The sequence below is a fragment of the Ostrea edulis genome, chromosome 2 (genome assembly GCF_947568905.1).
Source record: "Ostrea edulis chromosome 2, xbOstEdul1.1, whole genome shotgun sequence".
Taxonomy (NCBI): domain Eukaryota; kingdom Metazoa; phylum Mollusca; class Bivalvia; order Ostreida; family Ostreidae; genus Ostrea; species Ostrea edulis.
Genome location: NC_079165.1, coordinates 93179677 through 93202610, shown reverse-complemented (window position 1 = coordinate 93202610; position 22934 = coordinate 93179677). Strand labels below are relative to the sequence as shown.

Sequence of the window (22934 nt, the reverse complement as noted above, 5' to 3'; positions counted from 1 at the left end):
TTAGATTTTGCTTCAAACACTTCAATCTAAAACCATTTGGTAAGATATGAAAAAAAGTTCTTGGCATTCACAAATTAGCAAATCATATTCGAACCTAATTCAGAGCACATGCAAGCATGTGTGTGCATAATTATATCATACGTTGTAACTTTATCATATAGATACGTAAGTTGGATTTTTAAGTAATCTGATTAAATGCATTAAAACAATGTCTACATACATGTATAGTGTTAGCAATATTAATCTTATCATTATGAAGTTGTGTATAACTTACGGTATTCGTTGTGTAAAACATCAATTTAGAGTCGGGTTGGCTTATAACGTTTTGCTCTGAATTTTAAACCAAACACGAGAGGGGAAAACTCTACCCTAGGGGTTATTCTATCACACAGTAGTTTCCCCTTGTGCAAAAGCGTTCACAGGGGAAGCTTCTACAGGGTAAAAGCTGTTGTACAACACTGGTATGCAAATTCTACTTCTTTGCATTATATATTTTTTTCAATCAGATCGTTAAGTTTACATTTTCCATGTTATGTCACGCTTCTCCCTATTCTGTGATCCTGCATACAGGTGTTTTCCGTTAGCTTGATGTAATCGAAAAATTCTCTATAAAATCAGTGACCTAACATTCATTCAAATAAAGCCCCTTTGGTGTTTGTAGAAACCCTGAAGTTACCACCATGAGAGCCGGTTTAGATAACTGGATTGACATCACCGTCTTGGTTTTGTACTTTGTGTTCGTCTTCGCTGTCGGGGTTCTGGTAATCGTATCATTATATTGGAGAAAATTATCATTTATCATAAGTTTTACATCGAGTTAAAGTGATTTCAAAATTTGATGTTTCTATCAAATAGTCTTTATGGAGACGAGAACGGAAAACGACCAAGGGTTACTTTTTGGCGGGAAGATCCATGCTTTGGTTCCCGGTAAGTTTTTACGATATTACAAATATATATCGATATATGTTTAAAATAAACCTGAGAAATAAAAGTGATAATTTGGGAGCGGTCGTATTGAGATTTACTGGCTGAATCTTGGGGGAAGACAAAAGCCAATATCAGTTGACCGTAAAATGTGTTGTGGGTTCACAATGATAAATATAAGAATTCCTTGATGTTTCCTAAGCTTTAGCTAAAATGATCGGTTTGAAAACAAAAGAACATCAATTACTTCGAATATATTTTGCTAGGATTTCTAAGGATTTCCTAAGCTCATCTTTGCTCCATTCTAGAAATCTGAAGATAGGTTTTTGGGTCTCTTACCTCTCAGACCTTTATTTGAAACATAATTCAGTTCGATTCAATGAATTCATTCTCATAAATGTACGAAATACAGTGTACAGAAAAATTGCGAAATAATCATTCTAAAATGTATGCCAGACAACAAAGTACAATTATAGATAATGGGCTAAACATCAGAGCTCTCGTCATGATGCTTTCAAAATATACATACATGTAGTTTTACCAATACCATTGTTTTGTTCAAAATTGTATACCCTTGTATAAATATGAAATATAGAAATGCTTTGTATTGCAAAGATGAAGATAACGAACAGTGATCAATCTCATAAGTCCTGTAAAAGATGAAGACAACGAAAACTGATCAATCACATAACTCCCATGAGGAATACAAAATTAAGGGTTGGGCAAACACAGATCATGAACACACCAGAGGTTAGATCAGGTGTCTAGGAGGAATAAGCATCCGCTTTCGATCGATATTTATGATTAATTTAATTGCCAATTAAATGCATTATTATGGGAAAGATAAACACATATATTCAAGTGATGATTGGAAAGACGATGATTTCCACAAATTACTTATTACATCCTTTAATTTGGAACTTAATGGACTACCAATGGTTTGTCTGCAGTGTCTGAAGATCCACAATTTCCTCTGTAAGCACGTCCTCTGTATTTGCGGGCCGATAACCGACTCACCCGCGCATCAGAGCTCGCGGCTATTTATACACTTTTAAAAAAGTATATTAATAGATCGTGGTAGCTCAGTGGTAAATCGTTCGCTTCCATGACTGCGTCAAATCTAAGACGTAAACATAGGTAGTGATTGCTCCCAGGTATTTAAAAGTGAATATGACCTTAAAAACGGAGGTCCCGTGTTGCGACAGGCGTGGCACCTTAAAGCTGACATGAATTAATAAATACGTACACCTTTCTCATCTTATCCGCCATATTTCTCTCAGGTAGCCTAATTTACTCTACCCGTATATACCCCAAATGTGATTGTCACACCTGAGTGATTTTTCTAGGTGGACTCGACCAGTGCACATCTTCGATAGTAATATATAGGGAATGCGAAACAAATAAAATAACATTTTAAAACATTATGCTTTGCTCAAAATTACAAAATATTTATTGTATACCAATGCAACATTCCGAAAGTTTAGATAATTTAGAAAAGATGCAAAAAAAGCTTTTCTTGCATACTTGTAAGTGCATGCAAGTATTTGCAGTTTCTTATGAAATAAACGCGGAGAAATCATTTGCCAATTACATACTGATAGAATGGAATAAGCAAAGAGCATAAAATATATTATTTATATCAATTCTTGCAACATGCAGGTCCATGCCATATGCATAATATATAATGCACATAGTATATTCGCCAAAAAAAACCCTCGTATCAAATACGGACGTCTATTTAACAGGTATCGGAGATGTGCACTTACCGAAAATATTAGATTTTCTTTATTCTGATAAATCCACGAAACAAAATGATAAACTCCATTTGTATCTCGTTAGAACTTTACAACAAGTTGTCATTCCATTATACAGACTGCGACACACTTCACCCGTGCCAAATAGGGTGTATTCAATCGGAGGAGATGTCAGAGTCGAAAATTTTTCTTGTATTGAATGCTTGTCTGGTCGAGGTTTTGCAGTTTATAGAAATCGGGAATCTAATCATATACACCGAGCATCTGGTTGGATATATTGCGTGCTCAATTCAAAATTTATCGATGATCATACACAAACTTGGATATACAAATAAGGGAATAATGATCGAAAATATACATCTGTTTAAAAATACGGGTATTACATTTGTAATCCATAATAAACAGTTGATTACACAAAGACACATATAAAAGGAAATGTATAAACGAAAATATAGTTTTATTGTTTTGGGGGGAACCACATAATTATTTACGGTCTCCGTATGTCCATATTCATAGATTGGACAAGAGAGAGAGAGAGAGAGAGAGAGAGAGAGAGAGAGAGAGAGAGAGACTGTCCTACTTCGATGTACAATATATCATTTCACAGAAGGAAAGAAAATTGATCACTGATATAATGGTAAGCTTACAAGCATTAAAAAATTTCAGCTATTTAAAAATTTGTTATTGACAATATATTAAAAACTTACAGGAGTTGATGCTTATAATTGAATTCATCACAAATTTTAAAAAAAATATCAGTTTGAACTGTGCATGTAGAAAATACTGACTTTGTATGTTAGAATAACGGAAAAAAGTAAATTGTCAAAAAAGTGGGGAGAGCAGACCAGCCAAGCCACCCTGCCCACCCCAACCCCCTGTATACGTACCTGAAACAACATCAATTCGTGTTGAAAGAAAGGTGCATATCTGCATTTCATTAAATTTCAAAGGAGCTCGGATTTATGTGTTCCCCTATTGATTATTTTGTATGCAAGATTCGTTCCCGAATTTAGAATCATGCTTTCAGTCAGAGCAGAAATAAAATCATTTTGAAGTACATCTAGTTTGAATGCAAATGTGGGGTTCCTTCTTTTAATTTCATCAGACTCATTTGAACCCCCTCCCCCAAACTATGCAGCTTTGTTTTTATTGATATCTAAATCGGCATATGAATCCGGATGTAAATTATAATGTTTTTTCGTGATCATATAGATATGTTGATACATAGAAAATGTTGATACTCTTGCCTTTTGCATATCCTACTAATGCATTACAGTAGATTGACACTGTATCATATAAAAAAAAAAACCATCAACACGAATTTTACTGATTTATGAATACTAACATCTTATTGAATACATTTGAATTTGAAATTTCGACGTACGGCGGTATGTCTATTTTCAGAATATATCCATTGCGCCAGATCTCCGAAATGAAAATAATCATTATGGCATGTTACAGAAACGTTAAAACACACATATGCTATAGTCCTGCAATGCATGCATGCGATTTTTCTGAATACATGTATTTATGTATTCGTGAATGAAGTTCCTACGCTTAAAACTATCTTGGCCTTTATGCTGTGTAAATGAAGTAAAACTTGGTAAAGGGTGCAATTATACACCATGCAATTAGTATGCATGCATGTGTTGAAAAGCAAAATGTACATGTAATAACCAGCCATGTATCGTCATTTTTCATGGGGTGGGGGTACAACAGGAAGAAAAAAAATGGAAAATTGGATTCTTTAAAATTTCTTGCCATTTGAAATAATAATTAAAAAGATGAACGAAAACATCAATAAAATAAAACATATAACCCAAACAAACCAAGATGTTTTATCCGATGTTCAAAGTCCTAATGTGGGGGCGAAGGGTTACAAGAGTCTTTTATTTTGACTGCCTCAATAATTTTCCCCTACACTTTATTTTCTTCCATCGTTGGGGGTGGGATGGGGTGGTTAGAGTCCTCTACTATGAGTGCCTCATAATATCTTCATTTTCTTAATTGGTGGTGATGTGTGTCTTCTACTATTATATCAGAACTTTCAAGCTGGGGTCAAGTTTGAGGGGAGGGGGTTGTCACCCAATATATTTTTTATTTGCATTACAAAATAACGGCCTCTCACTTCTGTCGGCGCGGGTTCAAAACCCGCTCGCGCCGGTAAGTGAGAAAGTTTCCCAGTTTACTTTCGGAAGGTCGGTAGTCTCTTCCCGGGTACATTGTATCTGAGTTCTCTCTTCCACCAACAAAAACTGGGCGCCACCAGATAACTGAAAAATTGTTGAGTGTGGCGGAAAACATAAAAAAAACCCCAAACAAACAAAATAACAAAAAAGTGGATATTGTTATCAAAGGTGGGGGACAGACACTCTTGGCCCTTCCCCTTGATTCTATGTACCTTTGTACTTGTATATTGATCATACTTCAAAGAAGAATATTTAATCAAATTCATCATCAGAATTAGTTTCACAGGCAGCATCATGTATATCAGACATTAAGCGGTTTTTAACACACACATAATTACTCTGATGCCTGGGGTACCCAAGGTACCAAGTGACATTGCATATATGCTCGCAACATCCAACAGTACGTGTTCCACATTTAAATTGACATATTAATTGATGTAAATGAGAAACCTCTGCTCAGATATTTTGTGGTGTAAATCAAATGTGGAATAGCATTTTCTTTATGGTGTAGTATTAATGAAAGGTGAAGATAACGAACAGTGATCAATCTCATAACTCATACAAGCAATACGAAATAGATACTTGGGCAAACACGGACCCCTGGACACACCAGAGGTGAGATCAGGTGCCTAGGAGGAGTAAGCATTCCCTGTCGACCAGTAATACCCGCCGTAAGCCCTATATCCTGATCAGGTAAACGAAGTTATCCGCAGTCAAAATCAGTGTGCCACGAACGGCTTAATAATCGGTATGAAACACGTCAAACAGCATTTGACCCAATGATAGGTTGTATTGACGAAGTAGATCGTTATAACGACCAAAGAATTTGCGAAGTGCTGACTTCAATCGAGACTGTTAAAACCCCTGTACCATCAACTTGTTTGTCAGTAGCCTACATCGATTTAAAAACTGACTATACACAAAACAAGCTCTTGCATATCCAATCAGTTGAGATATATAAACACCATATGCAGGTGATAATGGAATATTGCTACATACATGTGGGAAGTTGACGATGGAGAAGCTGAAATCATCCCGTTTGTCATACAGCTGAATTGTCAGTTTGCCGTTAACGTTTACTTTCAATAAAATATCTAAGTATGAAGCAGAAGTGGGACGACTCTGTGGTGTCCTTTATTTCGAGCTCACAGGGATATATCAAATCAACATACGAATGAAAGTTATCATTGTTAATAGACAAAACGTCATCGATATATCGAAATTTCGAATTGAATGCTTTGATTTGGATTCAGTTTCCCAGTTTCCCCCCTGGCAACAAATGTTTTGAACAGCATTTTACTGGTACTAATATACCAAATATGATAAAGGCAACAGTTCTCGCCTCTTTTGGTACAACTCTGAGGTCGGTTTTACAGTTTCAGAACGCACATTTGCTGTTGGAGTTCCCAGCAAATACAAATGGGACAGAAACAGACACTTGATTTGCTTTTCTTTTTGTATTGAACTGTAGTTCACTGTGCCTTTTGGTTGCATATTTGGCTTTTGTCATGATCTCTTCAAGTAACTTCTTAAGCATTGTTGAAATTGTTCTCTTTAACTTCCGTTTTAAGCTGTCGTTTACACAAACAATATTCATACTTCACAGGAGGCCCCATACTTATAAACATTTATTCACTAGCTGCATGTTGGAATCAATTACTTGTGATCGTCATTAAGATACCATGAGTAAAACTTAGCATAAAATGCCAGAGACAAATAATTATGGGAAGTTTAATAATTCATATGAAAAAAATAGGTAGGAAAAATTGGTATTCGAACCACAGATATGCAATCTGAGCCTGTCAAAAACTTCAAAGAGACTGTCGCTATACTACCTCGGCTATCCATCCCATGAAATACATTTGAATTTCAAGCTATCTAAAGTCACCCGACATGGACATAGAAATTATCTTCACATACGACAAAAGTTATACGAAGAAGTAAGTTTTTTCACAGAGTGGATCAAGTGTCCATACTTTTATTTGCAAAACATTTTACACCGAAATATGTACTAACATATTTTACTCAGTTCACAATGGAGACTTAGCCCACTCCATATGAAAACTTGCTTGGAAAAGTCTAATTTACTGTTATTTCGTGCGTCTTTTGCGTATATGAAAGATGAAGATAACGAACAGTGATCAATCTCACAGGCGAGTAGCTACGTTTACGTCGTAGCTACGTTTACGTCAAAACGCCCGGGCGTACACATAAAAAAAAAAACCCTATTAAATGCTACAAACATAGGTGAAAAATAAGTGTCTGCAGTATCTGCGGTACATTAGTCTCCCCCGGACCCCCTACCAGGGCCCTGCCCTGGACCCGCTGGGGGCCTTGAGCAGCCCCCAGACCCCTCGCCGTACAATAGGCGTACACATTGATTAACTCAGGCTACGCCACTGAATCTCGTAACTCCTATTAGCAATACAAAATAGATAGTTGGGCAAACACGGACCCCTGGACTATATGTGATTTTGAATAGGATCTTTCCAATGTTCCTTTGAAATGGGCACATTGAAAATGCATTTTTGGAAACTATGGATTGAATGTTGTAACTAGAATGGGTTTTTTTCTTCTTTTTCTGGAGAGTTTCAATTCTAACTTTGATATTTGTCCTTCTGTGGTTCTCGGCTCGATAAAGTCATCCATCTTCTTTGTGGTACTTCACCTACAACTGGTGACGTCTAAATATGAGTGAAAAATTCTCCCTGGGACGTAAAACAAACAATCAATCAACAATCAAAAAGACTGATTCAATACCACTCAAACACAAGATCGTCTACTGATTCAATACCACTCAAACACAAGATCGTCTACTTTTTAAAAAATTGTACATATTTCGAATTCATTCAAGTGCATTTCCACTTCCAGATACAGAGTACAGAAAGTTTATTAGACGTGTATAACCGCCGTTGGTAGCTCATTCGGTTGGGTAGGTGGGAAATGTAGATTCAATTAAAGAACGGTAATCGGTTTCACAAATCCTATAATGAATACAAAACGGAAACCAGGTGAAACATGGATCCATGTAAGCATTAGAGGTGGAAGCTGGCCCCGCCGTCATAAAACATTCTTAAGTCTGAGAATGTTCTCAAGTCTAAGAATATTCTGAGCTCCCTCATTCTCAGCGGCCGTCATAAAAAGTTGAGCACTAAAAAGATTCTCAAATTCAGTTTTATTCTCAAATATTTGAGTTTACAAAAGAGTAGGCTTAAAAATATTCTTGAAGATTAAAAATGGCTGCCATGGTAAGGCGTCGACGTCGTCGTAGGCAGAATCTGCCGGTTTTAAGGCGCTCCTGTGTATTTCGAGACTTCAGTAATCCCTTAGAGATTTTGGAAGAGGAAGAGATCTTCCAGAGATACTGTTTCACGTCAGCAAATATATATTTCATTATTGATTAAATCGATGAGAGCCTTCAATCAGACACTGCCAGAAATCGGGTTATTCCCATATTTATCAAAGTCTTGTTGTTTTTACGTTTCGTGGCTACAGGAGCACACCTGCGTCTTATTGGAGACAGTTTAAGTGTTTCTGAGTGCATCGCTGGAAGGGCAGTTAAATCTGTTGCCAAGACCATCATTGATATTTTTATCAATTTGATAAAATTCCCCGTCGATGAAATGGCTACCTCAATTCAATTTTTTTGAGAAATTCTTGAAGTTTTATGACGGCAGGGCCAGGTCTTTAAGAGGAGTAAACATCCTCCGCAAAGTAATCCGTAGTCAAAATCAGTAAAAAGACGGCCTAATAATTTCATGCTGCGGCATACGTGAGTCGACGAAATAGACAGAGATGGTCCATCACCAAGAGCTCGGTATCAGAGGTGAAAGTCACCTGTCCCCTGTATGATACCTTAAAAGTTGACGTCACGTGTCACAACAAATGATGATACCATAAGCTGAAAGTATCCTCACTGTTAAATGGCCCTGAACTTCTAACAGTTGTTAAAACTGATTTTTTTTTTTGAAAAATAGACTCCTCCAAGCAATCCAATAGAAGGCTGCCAACAACTGAATTTTGGTTTCGTATATGAGTTAACACTACCGTATAGCGGTTTTTTCCGCGGGATGATAAATTTGGCTTATTTTAGCGGTTAGATAGCTTTCCGCAAAACATTCACTCGCCAAATATGCATGCAATTGCGACTTCAGTACTTGCATAAGAGATAACTCTTCCTTCTCCGTCAAAACTTATTCCACTAATTTATTAGCATACCTTTGAGCCAGCAAATCGCCAAATTTTATACCCGCGGAAATAGCCCGCTATACGGTATTAAGAAATAGACACAGTTAACAATTTGTATTTCAGATCGGCGCATCCTTGTTTGCGAGCAATATTGGGTCAGAACACTTCATTGGCTTGGCCGGAAGTGGAGCTTCTAGTGGAATCGCTGCAGTGACATTTGAATGGGGGGTAACCACGTTCATTAAAACAATTATGTGCTTCTATGAGAAAACAGAGATGGATACAATTTCCTGACGTCTGTGTTGTATTGTTGTATTATAGGCTGTGTTTTGCTTGTTGATGCTTGGATGGGGGTTCCTTCCGGTTTATCTGACTTCAGAGGCAAGTAATATTTTATAAATTATTGCTTTTCGTTTTAAATCCAAACTAGATTTCCTAAAGCGAAAATATGTCAATATCATTATCAGTGTGAATATTTAAAATCCAGGTTTACACAATCCCAGAATTTCTGAAGAGACGTTTTGGCGGGAAAAGATTAAGAATTTATCACAGCCTGATACTTCAACTGTCTTATGTTGTTACCAAAATATCAGTAAGTAAATCAGACTTCAACTGTCTTATATTGTTATCAAGATATCAGTAAATCAGACTTCAACTGTCTTATGTTGTTACCAAAATATCAGTAAATCAGACTTCAACTGTCTTATGTTGTTACCAAAATATCAGTAAATCAGACTTCAACTGTCTTATGTTGTTATCAAGATATCAGTAAGTAAATTAGACTTTAACTGTCTTATGTTGTTACCAAAATATCAGTAAGTAAATTAGACTTTAACTGTCTTATATTGTTACCAAGATATCGGTAAGTAAATCAGACTTCAACTGCCTTATGTTGTTATCAAGATATCGGTAAATGAATCAGATTTCAAGCATTGTACACTTTATCATTCGTTCTCATATATGTCTGCATTTTAATATTTGACATTTACCCTTGAAAAACACATATACATGAAGTATCCGAACCTGGAAAACCTTAAAACTTTAAAATCATGGACTTAGAAACGAACAGCCTACAAAATATCTCATTCTATACACTCATTTATACACAAAACAAAAGTTGATATTAAATTGACAATACTAATCTGACGTTGTTATTGAATTGACAATACTAATCTGACGTTGAACTGACAGTACTAATCTGAAGTTGTTATTGAATTGACAGTACTAATCTGACGTTGTTATTGAATTGACAGTACTAATCTGACGTTGTACTGACAGTACTAATCTGACGTTGTTATTGAATTGACAGTACTAATCTGATGTTGTTATTAAATTGACAGTACTAATCTGACGTTGTTATTAAATTGACGGTAGTAATCTGACGTTGTTATGAGATTGACAGTACTAATCTGAAGTTGCTATTGAATTTACAGTACTAATCTGACGTTTTCATTGAATTGACAGTACTAATCTGACTTTCCTACTAAATTGAAAGAACTAATCTGACGTTGCTATTGAATTTACAGTACTAATCTGACGTTGTTGATATTAAATTAACAGTACTAATCTGACGTTGTTATTGAATTCCCAGTACTAATCTGATGTTGTACTAACAGTACTAATATGACGTTGTTATTGAATTGACAGTACGAATTTGACGTTGTTATTGAATTGACAGTACTAATCTGACGTTGTTATTGAATTGACAGTACTAATCTGATGTTTTTATTGAATTGCCAGTACTAATCAGACGTTGTTGATATTAAATTGACAGTACTAATCTGGCGTTGTTATTAAATTGACAGTACTAATCAGACGTTGTTTTTGAATTGACAGTACTAATCTGACATTGTTAATGAATTGACAGTACTAATCTGACGTTGTCATTGAATTGACAGTACTAATTTGACGTTCCTATTGAATTGACAGTACAAATGGGACGTTGTTATTGAATTTACAGTACTAATCTGACGTTGTTATTGAATAGATAGTACTAATCTGACGTTGTACTGACAATACTAGTCTGACGTTGTTATTAATTTGAGAGTACTAATCTGACGTTGTTAATGAATTGACAGTACTAATCTGACGTTGTTAATGAATTCACAGTAATAATCTGACGTTATCATTTAATTGACAGTACTAATCTGAAGTTATTATATCTGATGTTGTACTGACAGTACTAATCCGACGTTGTTATTTAATTGACAGTACTGATATGACGTTGTTATTGAATTGACAGTAATAATTTGACGTTGTACTGACAGTACTAATCTGACGTTTTTATTGAATTGACAGTACTAATCTGACGTTGTTAATGAATTGACAGTAATAATTTGACGTTGTACTGACAGTACTACTCTGACGTTGTTATTGAATTAACAGTACTAATCTGACGTTGTACTGACAGTACTAATCTGACGTTGTTATTGAATTGACAGTGCTAATCTGACGTTATTAATGAATTCACAGTACTAATCTGACGTTGCTATGGAATTGGCAGTACTAATCAGACGTTGTTGATGTTAAATTGACAGTACTAATCTGACGTTGTACTGACAGTACTAATCATACGTTGTTTTTGAATTGACAGTACGAATCTGACGTTGTTATTGAATTGACAGTACTAATCTGACGTTGTTATTGAATTGACAGTACTAATCTGACATTTCTATTGAATTGACAGTACTAATCTGATGTTGCTATTGAATTGAAAGTACTAATCTGACGTTGCTATTGAATTGACAGTACTAATCTGACGTTGTCATTGAATTGACATTACAAATTTGACGTTGCTATTGAATTGCGAGTACTAATCAGATGTTGTTGATATTAAATTGACAGTACTAATCTGACGTTGTTATTAAATTGACAGTACTAATCAGATGTATGTTGTTTTTGAATTGACAGTACTAATCAGACGTTGTTTCTTAATTGACAGTACTAATCAGACGTTGTTGATATTAAATTAACAGTACTAATCTGACGTTGTTCTGACAGTACTAATCAGACGTTGTTTTTGAATTGACAGTACTAATCTGACGTTGTTATTGGATTGACAGTACCAATATGACATTTTTGTTGAATTGACAGTACTAATCAGACGTTGTTTTTGAATTGACAGTACTAATCAGACGTTATTATTGAATTGACAGTACTAATCAGACGTTGTTTTTGAATTGACAGTACTAATCTGACGTTGTTATTGGATTGTCAGTACCAATCTGACGTTTTTATTGAATTGACAGTACTAATCTGACGTTGCTATTGAATTGAAAGTACTAATCTGACGTTGCTATTGAATTGACAGTACTAATCTGACGTTACTATTAGAATGTCGGTACTAATCTGACGTTGCTTTTTGAATTGACAGTGCTAATATGACGTTGTCATTAAATTGACAGTACTAATCTGACGTTGCTATTGAATGGCTAGTTCTAATCTGACGTTGTTATTAAATTGACAGTACTAATTTGACATTTCTATTGAATTAACAGTACTAATCTTATGTTGCTATTGAATTGAAAGTACTAATCTGACGTTGCCATTGAATTGACAGTACTAATCTGACGTTGCTATTAGAATGACGGTATTAATCTGACGTTGCTATTGAATTGACATTGCTAATCTGACGTTGTCATTGAATTGACAGTACAAATCTGACGTTGCTATTGAATTGCCAGTACTAATCAGACGTTGTTGATATTAAATTGACAGTACTAATCTGACGTTGTTATTAAATTGACAGTACTAATCAGACGTTGTTTTTGAATTGACAGTACTAATCAGACGTTGTTTTTTAATTGCCAGTACTAATCAGACGTTGTTGATATTAAATTAACAGTACTAATCTGATGTTGTTCTGACAGTACTAATCAGACGTTGTTTTTGAATTGACAGTACTAATCTGACGTTGTTATTGGATTGACAGTACCAATCTGACGTTTTTATTGAATTGACAGTACTAATCAGACGTTGTTTTTGAATTGACAGTACTAATCAGACGTTGTTTTTGAATTGACAGTACTAATCAGACGTTGTTGATATTAAATTAACAGTACTAATCTGATGTTGTTCTGACAGTACTAATCTGACGTTGTTATTGAATTGACAGTACTAATCTGATATTGCTATTGAATTGACAGTACTAATCTGACGTTGCTATTGAATTGAAAGTACTAATCTGACGTTGCTATTGAATTGAAAGTACTAATATGACGTTGCTGTTGAATTGACAGTACTAATCTGACGTTGTCATTGAATTGACAGTACAAATCTGACTTTGTTGATATTAAAATAACAGTACTAATATGACGTTGTACTGACAGTACTAATCTGACGTTGTTATTGAATTGACAGTACTAATCTGACGTTGTATTGACAGTACTAATATGACGTTGTATTGACAGTACTAATCTGACGTTGTATTGACAGTACTAATATGACGTTGTATTGACAGTACTAATCTGACGTTGTACTAACAGTACTAATCTGACGTTGTACTGACAGTACTAATCTGACGTTGTTATTGAATTGACAGTACTAATCTGACGTTGTTATTGAATTGACAGTACTAATCTGACGTTGTACTGACAGTACTAATCTGACGTTGTATTGACAGTACTAATCTGACGTTGTACTGACAGTACTAATCTGACGTTGCAGGTTGACGTGTACGCTGGTGCTGTGTTTATCCAACAGGCCGTGGGATGGAACACCTATCTGTCTATCCTTATTTTACTGGCTGTTACTGCTCTCTACACTATCTTGGGTGAGGACAGTTTAATCTGCCTCAAAATCAATGTACAAACGCCTGTAATTTAGTTAGATTTATCTATATTGAATTATGTCAACACTATTAAAGTAAAAGGGTTTGCCTTTCTTTATTGGTCTGGATGACTTTTTATGTTATAAATTAATCTAATGCTTTGTTTAATATTGGAACAGCAAAAAGCAGTTACACCGAACACGTTTATAATAAACCCATCTTATATAGTGAAGTGATTGTCATTCACTGTAGTCTTAAAAGATATGAACTTATTGGATATAACGGGTCAAAATTGTTCGTCCCTAGTAGTTCGCTATGAATATGGTTTACTGTATATATTTCTCTGACTATATGTTGCCTAACAGGCGGACTGGCTGCTGTGATATTTACAGACACATTACAGACCATCATCATGGTTGTCGGAGCTACAGCTTTGGCCATAATGAGTATGACATCCTACCTTTATCCACTTTTTCAAATATATACTTTGATATTTACAAAACCGTTGCTTACAGTTGAAACTATAGGTTTTATAAAGGTTGGTGGAATGTCTGCATTGATGTACAAGTACTTTGAGGCTATTCCGTACAGCGGACTTTCTCCCCAGTCACTGGATACTAACTCGTCTTTGAATGGCAACTTTAATTTGACGTACGACATGTCATCTAATGTAAGTCTACAGTGTGGCTTGCCTCGCTCTGATGCCTTCCATATATTCCGGGACCCTCTTAACTCGGATCTACCTTGGCCCGGTGTGATGATACGCACGACTCTGATTAGTACCTGGTTCTGGTGCTGTGACCAGGTAAGGGGGTATTTTCACATCACCAGCTGTAGGTAAAGTACCACAACTTTACACCTATGATTTACTAGCGCTCATGGCAGTAGCAGTGAGTGTCATCTGCCGCGATACGGAACCTCCGCATATCCAAAAGACATGTGATTCTCACTTCTAGATGCCAAGCTTTTTGGCGAAGGAGCTATTACTGTTTATGATTACGACTTTGGTTCATACCCGAGTTAGTAGGGTAAATATTCAAACTTTTTTTCTTAAAGAGACACTACAGCTCATTTTCCACATTTTAATGAAGTGTTTTTTAAACCATATATTGATAAAATGATAAAATTCACATCGATACTGACAATTTTGAACATTTGGGATGCATCAATTTACTCTCAACTGAGCGTTTAAGATCGTCCGGAATTCAAAGGTTTCTTCATGCTGACTCGGACTTTTGAATGCTTATTTACACCACGTGGTTTTGAATGACAGCAAAGGTGTTGTGTAGGAAATTATCTAAATTCCCCTTCAAGGGGGTCCACACTCACCTTTCAAGTACATAAGATTATTCCCTGCTCCTTATAATAACTATTAAATTATAAATAATTATTTCAACAGAAACCCTTCCATGTCCCCATTGACCGATGTTTTTACAACTAACACGTGTCGTGTTCAGATTAAAAATAGCACGTACTTACTTTTAAACGTAGTGTCTTCGCAGCTAGTCTCAATGGCAGATTTAGGGGGCCAGTATCCCCCTCCCTTTTTACGCCACAGATTGTGAATGAAAATCAAAATTTTGCACCTGAATGGCCGATTACTTTGGCTAATCTTTGGCTTTCACACCCCTCTTCGGAAATCCTAGATCCGCCACTGAGTTACATGCGTTTCTCCGAGCTCTCTGTTTTCCAATGGTCATACTGATCCCTAGGTAAATTTTATTTCACGCATGAGTTTTATCTCATTCTATTTTTACCTCTTTTCTCACAGAATCTGTCAAAATGCTAGATCTATCAACTACACTTTCCCTCACTGGACGACATGCTGCACTGTTTACCGTCTATGCGCATGCGTCTGAAGACTAAAAGGAGGAGACTCGATATTTTTTGTATAGGCCATCAAAAAGTATTAATTTTTACGTTAAAACAATAATTTTTAACTTTAGATAAGTGTTATTTTCGTAAAGTTCATACTTTCAACAATGCAACAAAAATTGAGAAAGCGCTGGGAAAATTGTCATTTCATGATTTTTGCGCAAAATGAGCTGTAGTGTCTCTTTAAGTCCATGTAAGATACTCCAACCAATCACGTCCATTGTTTGAAAACTAACACATGCACAGATTTATTACAAGGCTGACATACTGCTACCATAAAAATCATCGTAGAAGGCAGGGTTAGATGGATAGAGTTCAAATTTCACAATACGTCATATAAGAATTGAAACTCCCGCCGTTTGATTGCATTTCAGATACAAAAGTCGCCCCCATAATCCTAAATCACCCTTCTGGAACGGATTTTGTAATGATATTGCGCATGTGTCACTTTTCAAACGATGGATGTGATGGAGGAAGTATTATACATGGTAGTAAGAAAGAATATTGGAATAATTGCCCTACTAACTCGAGTTTGAACCGGACTTGCCCCGAATTTGACGCTACCATGACACATGCTGGGTTCGAGCTCATGACCTCCTGGTCACGAAACGAACGCATTACCGCTGCATGAGCTACCGCGATCTGTTCTTTTAACATGCCAGTGGTTTATACCTAACAAGAAATATCACATGTCTTATTTTCTCGGTAGCTGATCGTCCAGAGAACTTTAGCGGCCAAAAACATAGCTCATGCTAGAGCTGCCACCATTTTTGCCTCCTATCTGAAGTTTTTACCGATGTTTGTTATCATTCTTCCAGGGATGATAAGCAGAATATTGTTTCCAGGTATAGAAAAAGTCATTCATATACATTATGTAAAAATCATATCGGTATTGAAGATATATTCACTATACTTAAACTTCCCTTAGACACTGTAGCATGCGTAGATCCCAATATATGCAAGGAAGTGTGCGACAACGCGGCAGGCTGTTCTAACATTGCCTATCCTCAACTGATCCTAGACCTGGCCCCAACAGGTCAACGACATTTTTTTCTCTCAATATTTTAAAATCATTGAAAATACACGACCTTTTTGTTAACACACAAGTACAATACATATACTTTTCTAGGCATGCGCGGACTGATGATGGCGGTAATGATCGCCGCCTTGATGAGTTCTCTGACGTCAATCTTCAACAGTGCCGCCACTCTGTTTACCTTAGACCTCTGGGCACGTTTCCGGAATCAAGCAACAGAGCGGGAACTTCTCATCGTGGGAAAGTGAGTTGATTGATACCTCTATAAAATGTTACATTTTTTCTATACACGTACCAGACTGTCTCAAATAATTTATCACCATGTTTCTCTGGTGATTTTGTTTTAACTGCAGGGTTTTCGTGGTGGTATTAGTTGGTGTCAGCGTTCTCTGGATTCCTTTAATTCAAGCAGCACAAGGGGGACAACTCTATTTCACAATACAAGCCTTAACAGGATACCTAGCACCTCCGATTGGAGGGATTTTCCTGCTATCTTTATTTGTTCCTAGAGTCAACGAACAAGTACGGCATGAGTATAAAATAAAACGCATTGGTGATGAACCCGGAAATAAAGACTTCTCGGTCAAAAGGAATCAGTTAAAAATTCCCAGTCTTATCTTTGCACCTGTCGATCGGTCGGTCAGTCGGTATGTCGGTCGGTAAATCACATGCTGTACGCTTAATATCTTGAGAACCATTCACTTGATAATAATGAAAATTCATATGTAAGTTAGTCATGAGAAGAAGAGGACCCGTATTATTTTTCAAAAGGTCAAGGGTCAACTACTTTGGGCATAGGAATACACTGTCCGCTCAATATCTTGAGAACTCTTTGCTTGACAGATATCAAACTTGGTACACTGGTACATCTGAAGTATATGACCCCTATTAATTTTGAGGTCACATCGTCAAAGGTCAAGAGTCAAACTGGACATAGGAATACACTGACCACTCAATGTCTAGAGAACCTTTTGCTTGATAGACATCAAACTTGGTACACTGGTACATCTTCAGGGGTAGATGACCCCTATTGACTTTGAGGTCACTTGGTCAAGGGTCAAACTGGACATAGGAATATACTGTCCGCTCAATATCTTGAGAACCCTTTGCTTGATACACATCAAACTTGGTACGCTGGTACATCGTCAGGAGATGACCCCTATTGAATTTGAGATCACTTGGTCAAAGGTCAAGGGTTAAACTGGATATCGTTATATATTGTCTCCTATATTTTAGAATTATTTGCTTGATTGACACCAAAATTGGTACATTGGTAAAGCATAAGGAGTAGATTACCCCTATTGATTTTAGGTCACATGGTCAATCCACTCCGGACATAGGAAGATATTGTCTGCCTAATATTTTGAATTGGTGATACTACTACCAATTAAATGATGCATGTGTATTACCCTTTTCAATTTTGCACCATGGAAGCATATATGTTTTACAAACATATCTTGTGTAGAGTTGGTTTGACAAAACAATGAAACTTTAACGCAAACTTTGATGAACTTTTCACCAACATGGTTTAAACACATTTTTGTAAATGTAAGACGAAATGATTATAAAGAACATGATCAAGAAAATCCAAATATTGATAAACTGCAATATCGTATTCCATATAGATGTTAATGTAATCGTTAATTCTGTCGTGTGTGTACAAAACAAATTATTTATCCTGCAGGGTGCGTTTTGGGGTATGCTGATTGGTCACGTGATAGGTGTTACACGTATGATCCTGGACTTTGTATACCCCTCACCTAAATGTGGAGAAGAGGACACTCGCCCTAGTGTGGTTGCCGATATCCATTTCACTTATTTCTCCGTCCTCCTGCTGGGTCTGTCCTGGGCAGTATGTCTCACCGTAAGTCTGCTAACCAAGGCGCCGCCAAGGAAAGCGGTAAGAGTACTTGTTGAGATATTGGTGCTTTCCAAAGTCCATCCATTTACAAGTTTTCATTTACAATTGTATATGTTAGATTTTTACCTCACCTGAGTTGGAAAGCTCAAGTGAGCTTTTCTGATCACCTGATGTTCGGCGTCAGTCTGTTAGTAAATTTGACACTTTTTTCAAATGCGAGATAATTAAGAAATAGTGAAAATATGGTGGCATCTTTCAAAAATCTTTTTTCATTAACCACTCGAGAGCCCGTGGGGACCAGGGTTAGAATAGGTCCCTGGTACCCTTAGTTTGTCAAATAAGAAGCGACTGGATGGTGTAGGTCTTATGTCACAGCAGGTGTGGCACGATTAAGATCCCTCCATGGTTAAAGGCCTTAAGCGCAGATCATAGGCCTAAATTTTGCAGCCCAACATCATTAATTGTGACCTTTCCATATGACTGAAAAATTCTAGAGCAATATACAATCATAACCACTGGAGTAGAAAAGACAGAACTTCGTTAATGAGTGGAGATATGTAATTATTCACATCATGTTTCCAGGGAGTAGGATGTGTCATTGTAGAAAACCAAGTTTTTAAATGCCAATGTTTACGTATTCAACTGTTTTCTCTATTACGAGCAATACATATCTAGTAGTGTATAAATATCTATACGGGGTCAACAGAGGTCACGGCTGTGCGTATGAACATTTGTTAAAAGTAGGTTACGGGTACTACTTTTACTTAGGCAATACACATCTAGGCTAGCCATCGCCCCTTTTTTACTACAGAAGTATATCAATTTATGAAATCAACATCATAAAATATATTCATGATTTTATTTGTATTCCAAGCAGTGGACTTTCATCAATAATAAAACATTTCTGTAAAACAGTGTATGTCTACAATTTCATCGGCTACACCCTGGCCATCCTTATGTAAACAATGAATGAATTTTGCAACTTTGGTATTGGTGATGCAAAATTGCACCTACTGTTAGACGATGAAAACCTATAACAGAAATTTATCGAGTCGAAACAAGCATTCAGTGAGCTCATGTTTGACAAATCCAAATCCAAATCCGTCCCTTGCCTTCGTGCACTTCCACATCCTCTGCGATGTACGTTTTATAGATTTTTCAAAAATTACCCATTTAGACATAAGGGAAAGTTTGCAATCATATACTCCTGAGTTAATGTATATATCTTTGTTGTTATACTTGCTTTTTAGCGTCTTAAAAATTAAAACAATTCTTCATTTGATGGAACTTTGATTTGTGTTTTCGTTATTTTGAACAAAGCGTTATGTAGGTCAACAATGTGAATTATTATATGATTGAATAATTCCTAGCTCTCTAATTGGCTGAGATCCAACAATGTAGAAATCATACTACGTTATGTTTACCTGCACGTGACTTTCCAGGTGAATATAAGGAATTGTTTTTTCCACATAGGACCAAAAATAGGTCGGGAACTTCCTATTTGACGCGATCGATTATACTAATTTTTGCCGTCCAATGAAATTCCACGTTTCTCACTGGGTTCGGCTGAGATTTCCAAAAAACAATCTTGACGGGTTTTTTAATCATTTAATCATATAATAAAATAATTATTGCTGTTTTTGAGGTCAATACGATGATTTAGACACCTGAGGAGTACAATATTCAACGAGCCCGAAGGGCGAGGTGAATATTGTACTCCACAGGTGTCTAAATCATCGTATTGACCTCAAAAACAGCAATAATTGTATAATGTATTGAAACGTGCTGTTAACACACTTTAGTAATGGTTATCGATCAAAAATGTAAATATAAGTAATATGGTATCATTTAAGATATCTACCGGGATATAAATACAGGTTTGTACGTGATCAACTTTTCCATTAAAAAACTTCGGGTTTTATGGAATTTGATCACGTGACAAACCTGTATTTATATCCCAATAGATATTTTAAAATTATACCTTTTATCTTAAATATATCAGGAAAAATTATACCAAATCTTCTCAAGACCAACAGTCATGGTTTTTCACCATTAATATGATGATAAGATCTATGAGAAGGCCCCAAGAAAAAGGTCATGGTAGTTATATTAAGATTGAGGCATCCCCATGTTGTGTGGGTTCAACTTCAATTAATTCACAACACCATTGGGCTAGGTAGGGGTCATAATATGTCATGACATTAATTGTCTGAACAGGATCAAGGTGACTCAAGTGAGCATTGTGGCCTATGTTCCTCTTGTTGTAGTTAAAAGGCTTGACATTTTGGACAACCGAGAAAATAGGACCCAGACCAAATGAAGATAACTGCGTAACAAGGACATTTCTCGAAAATTCAGGTTAATAATACTAAACGTATCAAATATTTCACATCCATAGCCGGTAATTGATATTGAGGATACACAAAGAAACAGGAGAGACAGATGTACCATTTGAATAGTCTATATTTTACAGAACGTGTGAAAATCGAAGAAACGGAGTTTGACATTCAAGGGGAGACAAACGACGATTTCAAGAATGGAAAGATTAAAACCTCTGCGGGGAACACGGACGGGCCCGGATTACTGTTCAGAAGAAAGTTATATATGGAAAGGAAAACGAACATCGTCTTGAACATTAATGCCGTGATTTTGATAGCAGTATTTGTGTTTCTCTATGCTTATTTCGCGTAGAATACAACATAAAAGCAGAGCCAATGCTATTTAAGCACTACTTTCTTTAAAGATTGTAGATCTTAATTTCAAACAATATTTCGAAAGTACTCGAACAATAATCGCATGTATTATATATCTGATAATTTGTTAGTGTCAAGATATTCCTTAAATCCACAGAAGAGTACAACACCTGGACCAGTATTGAGCTTTATCTTTTCATATGATAATAGGATCAATACTGAAAGATTCCGGATACAAGTTAACGGTGGAGGTTAGTTTCTCAGCTATTGTTTGGTAAACTCTGGAGGTTAGTTTCTCAGCTATCGTTTGGTAAACTCTGGACGATAATTTCTCAGCTAACGTTTGGTAAACTCTGGATATTAGTTACAATATTTTATCTGTTAAGTACCGATTTTTGTAAAATTTGGACTACCGTATAGCGGTTTTTCCCCGGGGTTATAATTTTGGCTTACTTTAGCGGTTAGATAGTTTACCACCAAAATTTCACTCGCCAAATATGCAACGAATTGCGACGTCAGTATTTGAAAGAGAGATAACTCTTCCCTGTCCGCCAAAATTTATTCCGCTAAAATTATTAACATACCTATGAGCCAGCAAATCGCCAAATTTTAGATCCGCGGAATAAACCCGCTATATGGTATGATTTACAGTTATTACCATTCACAATTTTAAACTGGCATTGATCAATTCAATTTGATGAATGTTTAAAACCTGCACAACTGCGATGTTACACTCTTTAAGAATATACTGAGGGTGCTGCAGGTCTATGGTTCAAGCGAATTAGCGATTAAACATTTTTAAAGATTTGGTGCAAACTTCGGGTTGATGAAAATTGTACAATTGAAACATTAATACAAGAAACAAAGCGATGATAGGCATTCAATCCAAAGGAACTTTTTTTCCAGTTTTAACAACATTTATTCAGGTATATAGTCAGGCTTTTATAAAACTATTACAACCCAACCTGACCAGGGAGTACAGGGTTTTAAGAATTCTAACTCTTTCGCTCACACATTCACACGGACAGACATTCATACTAAACGAAGGCTAGAAGTAAAGAAAGTAGAAAAAATTGACAATGTACTCTGGTTGAATTCATAAATATCATACTATAATAATTAACAATCAGATACTAGTATATGATGTAATACCAAATTTGTTATTTAAAAAATACTACTTTAAACACACTTATTGATTGAATATACATTTACTTCACCTCGTACTTGTACGAAGAAAAATAAAAATTATAACAAATGTATATAATATTTAAAAAGAAGCATTTTAGGATATTTTTGTTTTAACCTAATTTCCGTTAATATACTTGAGCTAATGTTTCAAATAATTTCCATTTCTTTTCAAACTGATCTGTACAATTATATTTACTTGCAATTTGTTTTTCCACTCTGTATACATTAGTCCAAGTGGCTTTAAATTTACTCAATGACAAATAATCTCCTGTACATTTGGAACAGTATATATAATGTTTCAAATGGTAATTTACAAAGTTTACCATTTCAATTTTCAAATATCCAAGGATAAAAGTCTTCTTATCAGTTATAATATTGAATGAAAAGGTTTCAGTAAACCAACATTGCATATTTCTTTAAAAAATACCGACTTTTTCACAATCATACATAATGTGTTC

At 35.8% G+C, this 22934-nt stretch overlaps 1 protein-coding gene across 2 annotated transcripts; it reads left to right on the top strand.

Annotated features, from left to right (window-relative positions):
* The first annotated feature begins 564 nt into the window (after positions 1-564).
* LOC125678282 (sodium/mannose cotransporter SLC5A10-like) lies at positions 565-21463 on the top strand. 2 transcript variants are annotated; one of them, XM_056155528.1, is made up of 15 exons: positions 565-761; positions 856-927; positions 9179-9283; positions 9377-9436; positions 9543-9647; positions 13721-13826; positions 14189-14269; positions 14351-14628; positions 16408-16543; positions 16627-16734; positions 16828-16978; positions 17088-17256; positions 18419-18634; positions 20863-20953; positions 21069-21463. In XM_056155528.1, the coding sequence occupies exons 1-15, from the start codon at positions 681-683 to the stop codon at positions 21284-21286; spliced, it is 1977 nt and encodes a 658-aa protein (XP_056011503.1). In that variant the 5' UTR covers positions 565-680; the 3' UTR covers positions 21287-21463. The 2 variants fall into 2 exon arrangements, with proteins under 2 accessions (XP_056011503.1, XP_048772568.1); XM_048916611.2 differs by having other exon boundaries at positions 614-761; positions 14351-14493.
* Positions 21464-22934: the final 1471 nt, after the last annotated feature.